This window comes from Mobula hypostoma, chromosome 15 (assembly GCF_963921235.1).
Source record: "Mobula hypostoma chromosome 15, sMobHyp1.1, whole genome shotgun sequence".
NCBI lineage: Eukaryota > Metazoa > Chordata > Chondrichthyes > Myliobatiformes > Myliobatidae > Mobula > Mobula hypostoma.
In genome coordinates this window covers 55,278,299-55,298,333 of record NC_086111.1, presented here as the reverse complement: position 1 = coordinate 55,298,333, position 20,035 = coordinate 55,278,299, and the positions used below count along the sequence as shown (strand labels likewise).

General features: G+C 39.2%; 1 protein-coding gene across 1 annotated transcript in view; it reads left to right on the top strand.

The window, feature by feature from the left end:
• Positions 1-20,035, top strand: part of LOC134356872 (voltage-dependent L-type calcium channel subunit alpha-1D-like) — a 395,212-nt gene that overhangs the window by 157,367 nt on the left and 217,810 nt on the right. The window contains exon 4 of the mRNA XM_063068094.1: positions 17,211-17,350. Within this exon, the coding sequence (XP_062924164.1) occupies positions 17,211-17,350 (140 nt within the window). The remainder of the gene's footprint in view (positions 1-17,210; positions 17,351-20,035) is intronic.

Here is a 20,035-nt window from a genome sequence, read left to right as displayed (position 1 = left end):
CACATTCTAGTTTTTTTACATCCAGCTTGTGTGTATGTTCAATTGAACTGAAAAACACAGATATATGAGCTCTGTAGTCTGACAGATGAGTGTATTTAGCACATGGGTTTGTGCTCAAATGGCTCGTATTCTGATCTTTTCAGCCACATTATACTGTGGATAGCATATGAAATTAGGAATTCTCCAAGGAAAGCACACAGAGACACAGACACACAGGCATACATATATAAACATAATTGCCATTACAAGATGGTGTATCTGCACACTACAACCTTATTTTTGCAGTTTATGCTGTTCTCGATACACATGAGAAATAAACCTGTGTTAAAAGAGATTAACATACTATAGAAGCAAATCTCATTAAGGTTGGTTTATGGTTTTACCGATTGAATGCACTCAATGCTAATGCAGCTCATTGGTTTCATGACCTTTTGTTACAAGAAGAGTGAGCAATAATAGTATTAATTGAAAAATATATGCATAAAGCACTAAATAAATCTAGAAAGGGTAATGAACAAACTATATCTCTTTCAAATAAACTAGAAATGCTACTTGGTTTAAGCTCTTACATGTGCTGACTGGAGCTTATAGTTGTTCAAATATTTTGACTGTTATGGTGTACAGAAATATAAAAACCAATTGAACATATTTTCCACAGTCTTCCTCTGGGTTAGGCTGCTGATGAATTTAGACCCTACAGTACCAATAAAGTGAGCAACTGAGAGTTATTACTTAATATTTGTTCAAATCCTTTAAATCTTAACATCACTCAGATTATATAACTGTTAAGGGATGGTCTTTTCCTATTACATATCTTCATTTTAATTTTCCTTTAAATAATCTCTATCTGTTACAGTACTAAAGGATAAATGGGATGTTAGAGTATTTTTTCTCTCTCAGATATACCTTGTTTTATGATATTCTCAGTAATTTAATCTGACAAAGTTTCTGAGCATCGAAATATGACACTATTATACTGATGCTCCATATGGCTTGGTAAAGTACACTACAAACAATCTGTGCATCACCTTATAATTAAAGTAAGCTGAGTGCTTAATTTGTTCATACACTTAAGTGGCTGATGCTGAAATTTTTATCAAAAGTCGCAAGTTCATTGTAGCTACTATAAATTAAAAGAATAAAATTATCGCAAATTATAAATGACACAAATAATAATTAAAAGCTTTCTCAAGTAAGCATCCTGACAGTGTATATAATCTTGTGTGATAAACATGGTATGTTATGATGAAGTTATGCAGGAAGAGTGAATACAGTGAGATCTGGTGAATTCGGACACATCGGAACCAATACATTTTGGTCCAATCAAGGGTTTGCCTCAATTAGCCGAAGTTTCATGGAAATAATTGAAAAGGTATAAAAAAGGCAAACTAGCATTTAACTGAGTAACAAAACTACTGCAGTACTATAAAACTTCGTATTTTCGGGAGGAGAAGATGGCAGCACGCCTGCGCGTGCGCAGCCCTCCTGTGAAAAATGATACCGTATCTGTTAAATAGGGGCCATGGACAGTTCTGATTTGATGGAGAATGGACGTGAAAGCACAGAGGAACATCTAGAGAAATTTCTGAAACGCTCCTTCGCTGCTGTCGTTTCTGCGTGGTTGGAAATCTTTCGGAGGGTAGGCCTCGAAATCCCCGGCCTTGTCTGCTTTTGGTGACCGAGAAGGAGGTCGAATCGTTCGGACATAGGTGGCGCTCAGTACTCGGTGTTGGAGAGCTGATCAGACCTTGAAGTTTTCGGATGACTCAGAGTCGGATTGTGGTCGGCATGGCAGGGAGAGTTTTTCTTCCTTCTTCCGTCTGCGTGAGATGTGGGACGTTTGAGTGACTTTGAACTTTACTGTGCTTATGGACTTCTTCATCAAGTTATGGTATTGTTGCACTGTTGTAACTATATGTTATAATTATGTGGTTTTGTCACTTTTTTCAGTCTTGGTCTGTCCTGTGTTTTGTGATATCACACCGGAGGAAATATTGTATCATTTCTTAATGCATGCATTACTAAATGACAATAAAAGAGGACTACGTGTCTTCATAATCTTAATAGTTATCAACAGAGGAAATCATCTGGTGTACGCTGCTGCATTCTTTTGATTGACAGTAAATGAGAAAAATTAGTACAGATACCTAGTGTAGAAAATGGACTGCCTCCGTACAATGCTATCAACAATTGTATCCTCCAAATCATCATTTTCATTGTAACATTCAAGATGATTGTTGATCTCTTCAAATTCTTTGTAGTTTTTAACTTGTTGAAGTAGTGAAATCATTTAATTTTCACTCCTTGCCATTTCTGACATCTCTAAGCCTGAATGCTTGAAACTGCAATGAGCAACAGTTCTAAATTGTCTTACTGTGTATTTCTCACCACTCTTAAGTGACAAAAGTCACTGCTTTTGAACAGAAGCATACACAACTAATGCTATTTATAAACAATTTGCTCTGAGCATGGTGTAATGGCTGATTGACGTGTCTGACACTAGTTAGAAACTGCTCGGCAACAGTCTCCTGTCCCAGTTAAGCGGCACAATGTCCCAAATAAGTGAAGGGAATCCTGGTTATTTTCTTAATTAGTTTTTGTTCTTTAAGAGTTGTCCCAAATATGTGGCTGCCCCAATTAACTAATAGCCCAATTAACCAAAATCCACTTTATATGTGTCTCATATGCTGGTCTTGTAACCAGGGTAATCACCTGATCATGTTTTCACTGAGATTTATTCCTTGTCTATCAATTATAGTATTTCTTCTTGTCAAGGGTCACTTTTTGCACCTCTAGATTTTCCATTTTTTGGAGAAAGTTAATTTGGTTCGGGATGGTTGCGAAGAAAAAGCATTTCAGGAGGTATGTTGTATACGTTTCTCTGACAATAAATTGTACCTTTGAACCTTTGAATTAGGTGATTAAAAACAATAATTTAGTGAAACTGTTCTGTCCATATCTTTGAGCCAAAATATGTAAAATCAAAACACAAGAAATTGCCTTTGCTCAAAATTTGAAATGAAAACAGAAAATGCTTTAAATACTCACAGATCAGGCACCATCTGTGGAAAGAGAAAAAAAATTAACACTTAAGATCAACTTGAAATATTAAGTGTTTCTTTTTCTATAGGTGCTGCCTTAACATGCTGAGAACAACCAGCAGTTCCCTTTGCTTAAAATTGAACATAAGAGTTTGTAAAATGGAATGCATGGTTCTGTGTTATTATATGTGTACATAATAAAGAACTTCATTTCCCAGTAGTCAGTGCGAGCGGTTCACCCTGAAACTTGAAATAATGTTGATTAGCTGGTCGCATATGCTCAGGGTTGAGCTGAAGCCATTTTCTTTAAATAAAATGTTCTAGCTTTTACCTATGCCAGGTTTGTCTTTATTAAGAACAAACATATCAAGGTGTCAGAAGTTGGTATGAGGTCCAAACACAGAGCATAAATGAATACCATGAGCTATTGAGAAAGAGACATCAGTTCTAATGGGGGAAAGAAAAAGCGTGGATGTTTTGGACATCTAAAACAGCTTTCAAATTGATGAGACAGCTTTTACATTAGATACTCTAATGACAAAATTTGAGAAGTATTTTGTCCCAAGTAAAAACAGCACATTTGGGAGATATCAGTTGACTAGAAACAAAGTGTTAGCTTCAATAAGTACAATAGGTTCAATTGGTACATTTATTGTCAGAGAAATGTATACAATATACATCCTAAAATTGTTTTTCTTCACAAGCATCCACACAGAGGAGTGCTCCAAAGAATGAATAACAGTTAAACATTAGAACCCCAAAGCCCCCCAGCTCCCACCACCCATGCACAAGCAGCAGCAAGGCAACGACCCCTCCCCCACCAGCAAAAAAGCATCAGCGCCCTCCACAGAGCACTCAAACGTGCAGCAAGGCATCAATAAAGACATAGATCTCCAGTACCCCAAAGACTACTCGTTCACCCGGTAATTTGACATACCACAGGCTCACTCTCTCCCTGGTAGGGGGAAAAGGGATGTCTCTGTTTCACAGTGAGAGGGCAGACATAACAAACAACTCGCTGATTTATGATGTTAAAAGTCTGTTGCGTCGCTTTTTCTTAGCTCTGCGCCCAGAAAATTGGTCCCAGAAAGGCTCAGGTCTCTGGACACACAGCTCCTGATATTCCATGTTCTCCAGCAACGCCTCAGTCAGGAGCACTGGCTTTGAACCAGCCTTTCTCCAGAGGCACAAAAATCTGGCATCCTAAAGGTGCGCTAGTCTTCCAGGCCACGTCCTTGGCATATCAAAAAGCAGCTGGTCATGAAACCCTGAGGGCGAGTCCGTTCCTGCAAAGAACCAAAGTCAGAGTGTAACTCCAGGTTGGGGTCTTCAGAAGAATCTTGAAAAGGAAAAAGAGATATCAAAGATAGAAATTGAGCTGTTTCCGAAGATGCAAGCAAATGAGTCGCTGTTTAGCTTTGACCAATACTTAGCAGAGTTTGGAATTTTGAGAGACTCACTAGTTAGAGACAAAATAGTCTGTGGAATTGCAGTTAATGGGCTCAGAGTAAGATTGTTCCGTGAAAATGATTTGACACTGGAAAAGTCTATGGATATGTGTAGGGCAACAGAGACCACATGAGCACAAGCTAAGGCACTGCACAAGCATGCTGTGAAAGCAGAGAGGCCGTGCACATGGCAGTTCCCAAAGCAACAGCAAAGCAAAGAGGTCAGCTCAAACAACAAATGCAGCAAATATCGATGCAGTCACATTCCAAAGATGTGTCCTCTTTATGGAAAATCCTGCAATACTTGTGGGAAGATGAATCATTTTGCAACTGGTTGCAAAGCTGGGGCTACCAAGAGAAAGGTGCACACGTTGCTGAGGAAATGGAGAAAGTTTCTGTAGATTCTCTGTAGACTGCTGGTGCTGGTAAAACAAAATGGATTGTTACAGTGACTGTGAGTGAGACAGTAATTCCATTCAAGTTTGACACCAGAGCCCAGGTGAACCTGTTATCCATGAATGATTACAAGACTCTCAAAGTAAAGAGCAAGGTTTACCCAGTGAAGTTAAAAGTGACAGGCTATATTGGAGACAACATTCCAATAAAAGGGGACTGTATAGTGACCTTCAAGCACAAGGGGCAGTACCTAAAGGTACAGCTACTGATTGTAGAAAAGAGAGTACAGCCAATATTGGGTCTGAGTGCTTGTGAAAGCTCAACCTGGTGAAGTTTTCGTAGTGGCTTCGCAGACCAAAGATGACCACATGGTGCTCATGGAAGAGTATGCAGATATCTTTGAGGGGCTCGGATGCTTACCTGGTATACGCAAAGATCATGTAGATGAGGCAGTAGCTCCTGTTGTCCATGAATGCATTAAAGTTCCGTTTGCACTTAGAGACAAATATAATCAAGAACTAGCATGCATGGAATAGATAAATGTCATAAAGAAAATTAAAGAACCAACAGATTGTGTATGCAAAAGGGAAATGGAGCATGCAGTATGTCTAGACCCAAGAGATCTCAATAAAGCCATCAAGAGAGAGCATTTTAAATTGCCTGCATGGGAGGAGATAATGTCCTGGTTTACCAAATTGTTAACAATTGTTAACAAGTGGGTTAACAAATTCAGTGCGTTGTCTGGGTTTTGGATGATGAAGCTTGATGAAGCTAGGTTGAGACTGTGTACTTGTAATACACCACTGGAAAGATCTGAAGAGAGACTGAAGCCTGCGTCAGCACAACTCCTTGAGCAGTGAAATGAGTGGATTTGGCTACTGTATGGGATTCTGTCTGCACCAGAAGTCTACCTTAAAAGCACCCATATGATCTTTGAGGACATAACTGATGTCGAAACCATGATGGATGATATCATTGTCTGGAGATCTACCAAGGATGAACAGGATGCACAACTGAGACAGGTGCTTGATGTGACATGGAATGTCAATTTGAAATTAAGTAAAGAGGAATGTGAGTTTGGTGTTAAAATGCTGACTTTCATAGGAGATCTGAAGAGGGACTGAAGCCTGACCCAAGAAAGATGTCAGCCATTGAAAACATGGAGAGGCCCCAAAATGAGAGAGGAGGTGAGATATTTCCTGGGGATGGTGATTTACCTGGCTAAGTTCATCCTTCAACTGTCTACTGTGTCAGCACAACTCCTTGAGCAGTGAAATGAGTGGATTTGATTTCACGAACAAGAAGAGTGTTTCCAGATGCTGAAAAGAGTCCTAACAGAAGAGCTCATGCTGAAGTTTTATGATCTGGTGTTATGTAAACGGCAACCATGAATATCAATCGAGACAGGTTATATAAAAACAACCAAGCATTTATTAATCACAGATAAACGATCTGTGATTAATAAACGATCACAGGAAAAGAAAACCAAACGAAAACTTTAACTGGAAGTTAACGGATATGCAGCCGTTCACCAACTCGCCACTCGGCTCTGGTTCTTAAAGTGTTAAATGTGAAACCGTTCTCAAAGCGATACAGTCAGATGTAGTTCTTAAAGCGATAACTTCGAAAGTCCAACAGATTTACACGTTCAATTGGGAGAGACTTCTCTGGAGAAGGATTTCTTCACAGACGCAACTTTACTGCTGGTTCTGTCCACAGGATTCACAATGCTGAAAATAAGCAGTTTAAGTCAACTGACCTTAAATTCCTTTAGAGAGAGAGCACCTTTTTTGCATGAACTCCTTGCTCTTTTTGGCAAGAGTTATCTCTGATGCAGGTTGCTACTCCAACGAAGACTCAATAAGGTCGATCCTTTATTAAACTGCCAAACGATGCCGACTCCTCCTGATCCCTCGATCCTGCACCGATAAATTCTTCACTCTCCCTTCTAATGTTGGAATTGAGTATATCAACACATCTAGCAAAAATTTCCAGTCCAATAATATGGTATCTTGCAACAGAACGCACACTCCGTTTTAAAAATGAAACTGCGTCACAAAAACAAACACGCAACAGAAACAGAGATACAGCATGTTCTACCTGGAAATCCACAAACTCAAAACCCACTGCATCACCTGGGTCGACCCTTATATAGTTATGGGTCACATGTCATCACGTGACCTCACATCAGCGGGAAAATCACATCAGGTGACCTCCAAAAGACCATTACATCATTCTCACAAAAAAAAACAGATCTCCTTGAGCATGTAACACTGGAAAGGAGTACTAGGATCTTGGGTGATGCATCCTGGTATGGCCTTGGAGGAGTACAACTGCAGCAGCATGTTGACACATGGCACCCTATGGCCTATGCATCAAGAGCTTTTAACAAGTGCAGAATCCAACTATGTACAAATAGAGAAAGAGTTTCTCGCCAGCATATATACATGCGAAAGGTTTCATCATCACATCTATGGACAAGCTTTTGAGTTGGAGACATGCTGTAAGCTGCTAACCTCAGTGATGTTCAAACCACTGAATGACTGTCCTATGAGCATACAGGACACATTGATTAGGCTACAGAAATATGACATGAAGATCATCTACACACTGGGAAAATAATATGTTTGCTGCTGATGCATTGTCTCGAGCAGTCAACGGGACAGAAAAGAGTGACCAAGAGATTAATGTAGATAAACAGCCCTATGTTGGCGTGAATGTTACCTCCATTCTAATATCTTCCAATAGAACAGGGAAGATTAGGAAAGCAGTAGAGATGGATGAAACAATGAAGGTGCTCAAAGAGACAATACAGAAAGCATGGACAGCAGCTAAGAATGACTATCCGATGTGTATTTGGGATTACTGGGCATGAGGATATGAGCTGTTAGTAGTGAAAGATATGGTCTTCAAAGGGAACAGGGTTGTGATTCCAGTGTCACTACGCAAGGAAATGCTCCAGAAGATACACAAAGGGCATCTTGGTGAGGAAAAATGTAAATATAGAGCTTGTGAAGTAATATACTGGCCAATAATGAACCAAGACATCAGCCAGACCACTGCTTCATGTGAAGTATGCCTTACCTGCAAACCAAATCAGCAAGCTGAACTACCCACACCACACCCTATACCTGACAGGCCGTACTTGAAAGTTGGAATGGATTTCTTTGATTGCAGTGGGAAAAGTCATATTGTTGTAAGAGAATATTTTTCAAATTAGTCAGAGGTTGCAATACTGCAATCAACACCCAACAAAGCAGTCATCACCTTCCTGAAAGCTGTGTTTGCGAGGCGTGGAGTTCCATGTGAAGTGGCATCAGACAATGGTCCTCAATTTTCAAGCTGTGAATTTGAATCCTTACCCAATAATTGGGGGTTTTGACATACAACTTAAAACCCACATCACCCAAAATCTAATGACCTAGCAGAAAGTTCAGTCAAGGTGGTGAAGGGCTTCATGAAAAAAGTGCAAGATGGATGATAGGATTTCCACAGAAGTCTGATGATTTGCAGAAATGCGCCACTGCAGAATGGCCTTTCAACAGCTCAAATGCTGATGAGTTAACACATATACACTAACCTTCCAGTGCATAAATACCTGTTGACACCTAAAGGAGCACACAAAGAGAAAGAAAAACAGCGAGAGTATCATGAATAGTCTGAGAAAAACTTACCATCCTGAAGTCTTGGGGTTAATTGCGAATCCAGGGTTGCGATTCTGGCGCATGGTGCATGCAAGGATATGTGCAAGAGGAAGTAGCTTCACATCCTTACCAGATCCAAATGGAGTGAGGAGTACCTCTGAGAAGGATCCATGGATTTATAACCGCAAATTTGACCCATAGCAATGAAACTTCACCTGTTAGTACACCAAAGGGGCCAGTAGATGTAAAAAATGAACATGTTGTTCAGAGTGCCTAGAAAGACACAAATGTTAATGCACCAAATGCAAACATTACATCTGTGGAAACAAATAGTAGACCAAAAAGATCATCAAACTACTTCAGAGACTGATTGAAAGTTGATAAGTGAATTAGGAACTGTATTTGCTCACTACAATTGAAGTTAATGTAAGTATCTTTGTTGGAAAGGATTATTGTTCCTTTCAGGTTTATGGGGACATAATATCGTGTTTGTTTTTCTTTAAAGCAGGAAGATGTGTTGTTATGCACATACATAATAAAAAACCTTAGTCCCCAGTGGGCAATGCAGGCAGTTCACCCCAGAACTTGAAGTGATGTTGGTGAGCTGGTTACATGCGCTCAGGGTTGCGCTGAAGCTATTTTAAAAAATAAAATGTGCTAGTGTTTACCCACGCTGTTTGTTTTTATTAAGAATAAACACAACAGGCCCCATAAAATCATAAATATAAAATAAGCTGAAGCAGCTGAGTAAGAAATAAAATCTTATAGCATATGCTTGGGATCTTAAAAGAAGTAAAATTGGTGCTTGAAAAGATCATGAATAGATATTATCTTTGCAGTTGTTCTCTGAGAATTCTTTTCTCTCTTATCAACCAAAATCTAACCATTTTATTTGTCATTTAGAGCAGGGTTCACAACCTTTTTTAAGCCATTGCCCCAACCATTGACTGAGAGGGTCCATGGACCCCAGGCTGTGAACCCCTGATTTAGATGTAAAAATACTGCTTCCACTGTAATGCTGACAAAACTATTGATAAATGAATTAATCACTTACAAATTAGGAAAATTCAGAAACTGCATTTCTCTGTGAATTGTTTTTCTCTATTAAGAGTTTTGGAGGTGAACAAATTAAATACATATTGGAATAAAATTAGATACATCAGGAAGAACAAAAAGACTACTTTGATTGAATCATGAAAGTAAGAACCGGAATATTTAGAACCCATTGTAACATTCGGTATGATCATGGCTGATCCTCTATTGCAAAACCATATTCCTGATCTCCCCTTTGTCTCATTTGAGTCTGGAAATGTATATTTTTTGAAACATGGCTTCTCCAGTTTCTATGGTAGAGAATTCTACAGGTTCACCACCTGATTGATGAAATATCTCCTCATCTGAGTCCTGAAGGTTTGATCCTGTAATAGGTTTGATTGAAGTAAGGTGGAAAGTCCCGGATGGAACACTAACACTGGTGCATCAGGTGACTTTGTTAACTGTATTTTTGACTTAAGGCAGAATTAAATACTCAATGTCAACCAATTTGGCAACATCTCTTGGACAGGGGTTTGAAGATGGGAAGTCTGACTTTTAATTGAGGAATTGAATTGGTTGAATGTGGGTTAGAACATTTCTGGAGTCGTAGAAATAATCATGGGTGGAGTCCTTCATTTTAAGATTATGTTTAACATGTAAGATTTGGCGTGTCAAAGACTAAGGATGCCATAAGTAGATCTCCTGCATCAAATATGCAGTGATATTTCCTCTTATAGAGTTGCAAATCTTTGGAATTCTCTGGCACAGAGAGATATGGATGCTGTCATTCAATAGACTCAAGTTTATTGCCATTCAACCGCACACATGCACACAGCTAAACAAAACAACACACAAAATGCTGGAGGAACTCAACCAGTCAGGCAAAGATTTATGGAAATGAATAAGCAGTCAACACTTTGGGCCAAGACGCTCTCCCGGACTGGAAAGGAAGGGGGAAGACACCAGAATAAAAGGGTGCGGGTAAGGAAAGGAGGATTTCTAGAAGATGATAGGTAAAGCCAGGTGGGTTGGAAAGGTAAAGGGTTAGAGAGGAAGGAATCTGATAGGAGAGGAAAGTGGACCATAGGTGAAAAGGAAAGAGAAGGGGGAGGTGATAGGCAAGTGAGAATAGGTAACAGGACAGAGTGCGGAATCTTTTGCACTCTGGGACCAAGGTGCAAAACACAACCTCACGCCTCAATCTCTTCAAGAAGTTGTGTGCTTTCTTGACGAAAGAGGTAGTGTTGAGGGGCCAGATGAGATCGTCTGTGATGTGCACCCCAAAAAAACTTCAATGCAAAGATATTTGGAGTTATGGATATAAGATAATTGAGTTAGGGGCAAAGATAAGTTCAAGTTCGAGTTTTAATTATTATTCAACTGTACATGAATATAGTCAAATGAAACTGTATTTCTCCCAGGCCAAGTTGCACAACATTTTACCAACAGCACACAGCATACAGAACATAGCACATATGGTTATGGTAGCAGAAACATATTGTCACAAAAAAACAACCCAAGTCCCTGAATGGCTTGCCTGCTGAATGATGGTGCATGGGATGTTGTCTTGGTCCAGCTTGTTCTTCTACTGAGCAAACACAGGAGAGCAGCACTGAATGAACACTGGAGGTCAGCATTGAATGCTGTACAGACTCCAGTGTGCCCACAGAGGCCTCTGCTCTCTCCCATGTTACCTCAGTGTCTCCTCTCCTGGGCAGCTGCAACAGACAACCCCGTGGCCTGAGGGCCTAGTCCTTGCCACAACCAAGGCACACAGCTCCACCGCCATCGGTCTCGCCAATGAACCATGAATCGAAGTTAAAGTAATCTACATTACCAATGTCCAGCAGAGTCTTACGATCACAAGAAAAACGTTGAAAACAATCACACCTTTTTTTGGACCACGCACTGCCTCGGCACAGCAACGGTACGCAAGAAGTCCAGACAACAACATGACAAAGGTACATAATAAGTCTAGCTCTATTGCATTTGAGCAACTTGCTGATGGGGTAGACCTGCAGTAATTGACCTGTTGTACAACCATGATCACTCAGAATGTAGTGCAGGCTGGAGATGGATCGAAGCTTTTGGTACTTACTCTTTCTTTCTCTCTGTTTTTCATCTATGAGGGTGAAAAGGATTATTAGCACTCCACCAGAAGGAATAGCCTGCTACTAATCAGATTAACTTTTTCTCTTTCCACAGGCGCTGCCTGACCTGTGCATTCAGAGTACCTTCAGCATTTTCATTTTATTTCAGTTATACAATATGGCATTTACACTGTTTTTCATTTATATGACGTCTTACTCCAAATTCCATCTCAGCCTAATGATGGGTCTAATTGGTCTAATACTCAGTCTGTTGTACATATTTTGAGCAGGGAATGAATACTGCATTAAAATACATCACCACAATCTTTTGTGTTCAAGGCAGAAAGCGTCAAGCTTTCTCATTCTCTTCCCAACTCTTTGCAAAACACTCCTCCTCATAATTGCAACTTCACCACCTGAGACTTGCAGCTCCCCACAGTTTCTCCTTAAACATTCCCCAGCAAACCTTAGGAAACCATTTGAAGCTAGGTTGCTAGGTTGTGGTCATCTGGCACTATAGGAAGTGAGTTCTGGTGTGTTTTGCTAGCTGATGCTGATTGATTCATGTGTGGAAGCTTAAGTGTCTTACTTGATTGCTACCAGTCTTTCAAAAATAGATGAGATGACCTAATAAAGACAGGCAAAGTGATTAAAGCTAACTGCATTTTTTATATGTTCACTAAATATGTTTGCTACTATCTCTTAATAGTGTTTAACTGTGTTTAAGTATTTAAGAAATTTAACAAAAATACACAGAAGGTTCTGCTTATCATTTTAAATAACTCAATTTTCACCTGCATGTATTTCTTCAAATATGTAAAACCACTGATCATGGTAATCTGATGGAATTTGCAATACATTTATAATCTCTGCATATTTCTGTAAATGGAATGAAATCTGTAATAAAATTACAGACCTAGATAGTAATCTAAATTTTGGGGATGCTGTGGAGGCAGGCAAAACAGGCAGGAAGGTGAAGTGTAAGTATCGCTTCTTTTCCTTCTAATACTATTAAATTAGATAATCTATTTACATCCACTGCTAGTTCTACAAGTCAGAAGAGGAAATGCTTAGCCTGGAGCTCATTCTCAATTCTTCATCTCATGTGGTGTTGCTGTGCTGTATCGAAGTCTTCTTAGAAGAAACTTTTTCCATGTGTGGATGTTATGGCAGAACATCATGAGACTGATCTGGTCACTTGAAATATAATTATTAAGCCCTGTGCTTGCTAGAGGCGGACCCCAGCTAGTACTTTGCAAAAATGTACATATATCAATAAGCTAGGAGAGTACTGAACTTCTGAAAAGATTGGTGCCTGGTTTAACATTTGGACATTTAGTAGAACCATTACATTTTGGAACAGATGTAATGCTGATCAGAGACATACTGGAGATTGAGTGAATGGAATATTCCTTGTTTGAGCAATTAATGAGGTTGATGAAAGGAGAACAATGTGACCATATGGATACAGTGTATTAGACTGGAGGATCCTGGCAATTAATCTTTCAGCAATTTGCAATTTATCATTGGGAAATTGCTGAACTGACTTGCTCAGCTAAATATTTTTTAAGTTATGAGTTTATTTTTTATGCTCAAATGACCAGCAGTGATGATAATCTTCAAATTCGCCTGAAATAACCTTATAGCATAAACAAAATCACTTTCACAATGATTAGCAGCTTGGCATCTGTCATGTTGGTGGGTGCAGGTCAGATTTTTACCAACAATAGTCACAACATCCTTAATTTGTGTATTATCTGTAAAGTACCAAAATGATCCCAAGATGCAGATCAAATAAGAAGTTAAGAAGGTGGATGGTGTGTTGGCTTTCTTTAGTTGGGTTGATTGAGTTCAAGAACTTTCAGGGTTGTATACTTTGATAATAAATGAATCTTTGATAATGTTGCAGTCCTTAAAACTCTGGTTAGACCACACTTGGATTATTGTGTTCAGTTCTGGTCAATTCATTGTAGGAAGGATGTGGAAGCTTTAAAGAGGATGCTGGCAAGATTAACCAGGACGCTGTCTGGATTAGAGAACGTGTTTCGTGAGGAAAGGTTAAGCAAGCTAGGGCTTTTCTTTTTGGAACAAAGGAGGATGAAAAGTGACTTGCTAGAAGTCTATAAGTGTATGAGAAGCATTGATAGAGTTGGCAGCCAGCACCATTCTCCCAGGGCAACAATGGCCAATATCACACAACATCCAAAGCATGGTACAAAAGAGACATTTAAGAGCCTCATAAATAGGCCCACAGATGTCAGAAAATGGAGGGTAATGGGCTATTAGGAGGGAAGTTTGATCATGGAGTAGGTTCATATAGGTTGGCAAATATCGTGGGCCGAAGGGCCTGTACTGAAGGGCACTGATCTTTGTTCTATGTTCATAATGATTAGATGATGATGACTATTTGGAGGCCTGAACTGTCACTTGAGACGCACACTCAAGACCCACCTTGTAGCTGGGAAATTAAAATTTGAATATGGGGCAGCAGAATAGTGGATAATTTACAGCATCAGAAGTCTGAACTGTTCATGCAGAAATGTGTGTTTGAGTTACAGCAGAACAATTAGATTAGTTTACTTTTTTGGGATTGCTATTAGTTTATTATTGTCACATATACTGAGATAGTGAAAAGCTTTTGATTGCCATGCAATCCGGACAGATCACACCTTACATAATTACATCAAGGCAGTAAAGTGAAAACAGAATGCTAAATATAGTGTTACAAATACAGAGAAAGAGCAGTGCAGGGAGATAAATAACTCACAAGGGCCATAATGAGGCAGATTGGGAGTTTAAGAGTTCATGCTTTTAGTGTACGGGAGGTCCATTCAAAAGTTGCATTGCAATGAAACAAAAGCTCTCCTAGAGTCTGGTGGATCATGCTTTCAGGCCTTCACCCTCTGACCAAAGGGAAAGGGGAGAAGGGAGAATTACTTGATCAGCTGTGTCTCCAAGGGAGTGGAAAGTGTAGGTAGAGAAAAAGGTGGAGAGGTTGGTTTCCATGATGAACTGGGCTGTGTTCGCAACTTTGCAATTTATTGTGGTCTTAGGTAGAGTAGTTGTCACACTATGTTGTGGTGCATTCAGATAAAATGCTTTTTATGCTGTATCAATAAAAACTGGTTAAGGTCATTGGGGACATGCCAAACAATCTTAGTTTTATGAGGAAAGAGGCATTACTGTGTTTTGCTTTTGGATGTAGTGTCCACATGGCTGGATCAGCAGAAATTGCTGGTGATATTTACACGTAGGATCTTGAAGCTCTAAATAATGTCCATCTCATCACCATTGATAAAGTCAGGAGTGTGTACTCTACCCTGCTTCCTGAAGTCAATTACCAGCTTCTTTGTTTTGTGAATATGAATTGAAAGAGAAAGTAGACATGAATCATTATTTATTGGATTGAAAAGAAATGTTCACCCGGGGTTGATACTGGGACCAATGATTTTAGTAATATACATTAATTACTTGGACGAATCATTAATAAAACAGTCATATGGTGCAGAAACAGATCCTTCATCCCACTGGGCCATTTTGACTATCAATTTACATAAATTCCATTTTATTCTTCCACACTCCCATCAATTGCTCCATAATCTATGGCTCACTTTACTCAGGGTATTTTGTAGTGGTCAATTGAATATCTTTTGAATGTGGAAAGAAACCGGAGCATCCAAAAAAAACCTTTGGGTTACAGAGTGAATGTGCAAATTCCACACAAGCAGAACCAAGGGCCAGGATTGAAGTTGCTGGGTGTTTGAAACTGTACCCTTATTAGCTGTGCCCATTTCCAGATGCTGTCCTGACTTCACAAAGTCTTTCCAACTGTTAAAAGGGCTCAGATCTTGAGTGCAAATGAAAAAATTGGGTACTCTTTTATGGATGCAGTCTGAACAAAAATCACAGCTTGCAAGACAAAGCAACCCAGCTGATAGCATCCCATTTATCACTGTAAACATTATTTCTTCACATTGTCAGTGCACTGTAGGTCCAGTATGTATCATTTGCAAGATGCACTGAAGTAACTTGCCAAGGCTGATTTGACAACACATCCCACACCTGGGTTTTCTTCCATTCAAAGATAAAGATTTATAGGCTCAATGAAATGCCATCTCCTGCAGATCAAACATTATCTTAAGAAATATAACTTTCATTCTCACTGGACCGTATTCCTGAAACATTTGAGATGTTATAAAGTGGGAGTACCTTTACAAAAAAGACTGCAATAATTCCCCAGGGTGCCCCATTGCGTTTTTAAAGTACAATAAGTGCAGTTTTTGTCAATGGTATTCCTGTGTTAGTTTAAAAAGAAACAAATTGTTTGAAGACAGGAGAGTGTTGGTGGAGGAATTACCAATATTTTGGGTGGAAAGAACTGAGATTAGAGAGGGGAGATAGCCAATAAGGAGAAGAGAGAGTGAATGGTGAGGCAGGAGTCTGAGGTGGTTTGTGTACAAAGAGGGACGAACGATGGTGTATGCTGGTTGAGTTAGGTATGGGAGGGAAGGGGTGGAATTAAGAGGTAGAGGACAATGGATGGAGACAGAGAGGGAATAAAGGAGAGACTGATTGAATGAGGTTGGGGAAGAGGAGATTAGAGATGATAAAAGTTGGAGGATGATAAGTAAGAAAACAAAGGCTACCAGTGCTGAAATTGATGAGTAAGGGAGATGATATTGGGGAGTGTTAAGGAAGTTGAGGATGGCAGATGGAAACAGAACATGATGAGGGAAGCAGGTGATGTGGGTGGGGGAAATGCATGTGGGTGAACTGTGTATGTTGGAGGGTCAAAGGCATGTGGTGGGAAATGAGACAAAATGTGAGGAATGAGTTGGGGGGGGGAACAAGGTGACTACCCAAAATTTGAAAACCATGTTTATTCCATTGGATTCATGAATTGTTGGAAATAAGTTTCTGTGATTTCTATTATTTAGAATATGTTTATGGCTACTGTAATTTGTTGCTTGTAAAGCTCTGAAGTTTGGGTATCAGTTGATGCTGACAGAGGGGATAAGCAGTAAACAAGGTTATCTAGTTGGTGAGTGAATGGGAGCAGTTAAAGAGTGGGAACATAGAAAAACGAACGAGAAAGTTTCAAAACATATATTTATCATGCTATGAACAAATGTGTATAGAGTCAGGTTTAAAAGCCAAAATGATACTACCTGTTTTTTTCTACCTGTACTGAAGTAAAAGGGCATGATTCAGAAAAGGAGCTGTAAGCTTTGAAGTCTAATATTGGCTGGGGCAGTGTATTTGACATTGAAAAATAATACTTTGCAAAGTGATGGGGAATCTGTAGTGGAATAGGATTTTAAATTAACAGAAGATTGCAGACAAACAGTTTTGATCACAGTGAATGCATCCTTCAACTTGACAAGAATGAAGTTCAGATTTATGTCGAACTTGCATTAATGATCTACAAAATAACATAAGACATTTTTCCAAATTTATAATTCATAGTTAAAACTTTGCATCTATTTTATTAAAAAGATGTTGCATATGTTAGTTTTGTGAATTGATGATATATGATTGTATGTTTTTGTCTTTCAGGAAACAGTAGAATACGCCTTCCTTATAATTTTTACAATTGAAACTTGTTTGAAGATTATAGCATATGGACTGATGTTACATCCCAATGCGTATGTAAGAAATGGATGGAATTTGATGGACTTTGTAATTGTAATAGTGGGGTAAGTTTCATTTTTAATGACAGTTACAAAACATACCATTGTAACATTTTTGTAAGTTCATTAATGAATTGAGAAGATTATAAAATGTAAGGTTTGTTACAATAGAAACCTAACATATCAACGTGCAGGTTGAAAATTATGTGGTTACTGCCATTTCTTTCATGCTGCATCACAAGCTATATTATGGTGTTTAGTGTTTTATCATTGTGATGTAGTACAGAATAACTTAGTGAATTTCTGGAATTATCATTGCTATCACTTGTAATATTATTTAATATTATGCTGGTGTATTCACGGATATCTTGAACCTCTCGCTCTGGCAGTGTGTGGTACCCACCTGCTTCAAGCAAGCTTCAATTGTACCAGTGCCCAAGGGGAGTGTGGTAACCTGTTTAAATGACAATCGCCCAGTGGCACTTACATCCTCAGTGATGAAGTGTTTTGAGAGACTGGTGTTAAAGCATATCAGCTCTTGTCTGAATGGTGACTTGGAACCGCTCCAATTCACCTGCTGAAGCAACAGGTCTACGGCAGATGATATCTCATTGGCTCTTCACACAATGCTGGAACATCTAGACAGCAAAGATGCATACAATAGGATGCTCTTTAACGATTACAACTCGGCATTTAACACCATCGTCCCCTCAAAATCAATCAGTAAACTCCAAGACCTGGGCTTCAGTACCCTCTTGTGTGGCTGGATCCTGGATTTCTTCACTTGTAGACCCCAGTCAATTCAGATTGGTAAAAACATCTCTTCCACAATCTCCGTCATCACAGGAGCACCGCTGGGATGCATGCTTAGCCCCCTGGTCTACTCGCTTTACACCTATGACTGTGTGGCTTAGCACAGCTCCAACACCATATACAAGTTTGCTGACGAGACCACTGTTGTGGGCTGTGTCAAAGGGGGTGATGAACCAGCATTCAGGAGGGAAATTGAAAGCTTGACTGAGTGGTGTATTAACAGCAACCTCTTACTCAATGTCAATAAGACCAAGGAACTGATTGTAGACTTCAGGAGAAGGAAACCAGAATTCCATGAGCCAGTAATCATAGGAGGATCTGAGGTGGAGAGGGTCAGTAACTTTAAATTCCTGGGTGTCACTATCTCAGACTACCTGTCCTGGACCCATGATATAAATATTATTGCAAATAAAGCATGACAGCACCTCTTCTTCCGCAGGAATCTGTGGAGGTTTGGCATGTCATCAAAAACCTGTGAAAACTTCTATAGATGTGTGGTGGAAGATGTGCTGACTGGCTGCATTGTGGCCTGGTATGGGAACACCAATGCTTTTGAGTGGAAAATCCTACAAAGGTAGCGAATTCTGCCTAGTACATCACTGGTAAAACCGTCCAAACCATTGAGCACACCTATATGAAACTTTGCCATAGAAAAGCAGCATCCATCATCAAAGATCCTCACCACTCAGGCCATGCTGTCTTCTCACTACTGCCATCAGGTAGGAGGTACAGCTGCCTCAGGACTTGCGCCACCAGCTTCAAGAACAGTTACTACTCCTCAACCATCAGGCTCTTGAACAAAAGGGGATAGCTACACTCATTTAAGGACTCTATTATGTTGTCATTTCATGCTCGTTATTTATTGCTATTTATTTATATCTGCATTTACATAGTTTGTTTACAGTTAACAGCTCCTGATATTCCTGAGGTTTGTCACGTCATCAAAAACCTTGGCAAACTTCTATGGGTGTGTGGTGGAAAGTGTGCAGAATTTGCACCAATTCTTTTGAATAATGGTTGTGGCTTGTTTGCACATTTAATGACCAAACTATTAAATGATCATCACAACTTAAGCACACACTTCCCAATACAGCAGTTGTAGCTCAGACCCTTAGCAAGTTCAGGTTGTTATCAAGAAAATTCCATTTAATCCCGAGATCAGATTTCCCTCAAAACTGGTTAAGCAATCATTTGCAACCTTTAAGTTTCAAAGTTCAAAGTAAATTTGTTATCAAAGAACATGTATGTCACCATATACAATGTTGAGATTCATTTTCTTGCAGGCATACTCAAATTCAATAATCATAATAGAATCAAAGAAAGACCACACCAACAGGGTGGATAACCAGTGTGGAAAAGACAACAAACTGTGGAATTACAAAACAATCATAATAATAAATAAATAAGCAATAAATATCAAGAACATGAAGTGAAGAGACCTTCATAGGCATACTATCATTTTGATATTAAATTCAATCATCTGATGCTTGTCAGATTTGGTAAATCCTTTCACTTAATTGTCCTCTCCTACTGTTCCTTTTACAGTTCTCTATTTTATGCTAATTGTTAAATACCTTTTTTATAAATTATTTTATTCCTACATGCCCTTTTGCACATAACACACACATTTATTTTTCCATATTTATTCACCATAGTCCTATTGCTTATGTGTCGTTGTAGTTTAGCCATTTGTTTGTGCTTACAACTGAACTGACCTGAATTTACAAAGATATTGTGTTGTGACCGTTGTGAGATGACATATCTGATAAAATAAGCTCAGCTATTCCATTTCTAGTACTTAGTTTAGTTGATGTGCATTTGGCACCTGTTTTCATTGTACAAGTTATCCCGAGTCAGAAGGTTCCAATTTACAAGGCCAGTTCCAGAAGTTTGAGGACAGAAGATTGGGCTTTTGGAGTAGTACAGTAGGTTAATAGA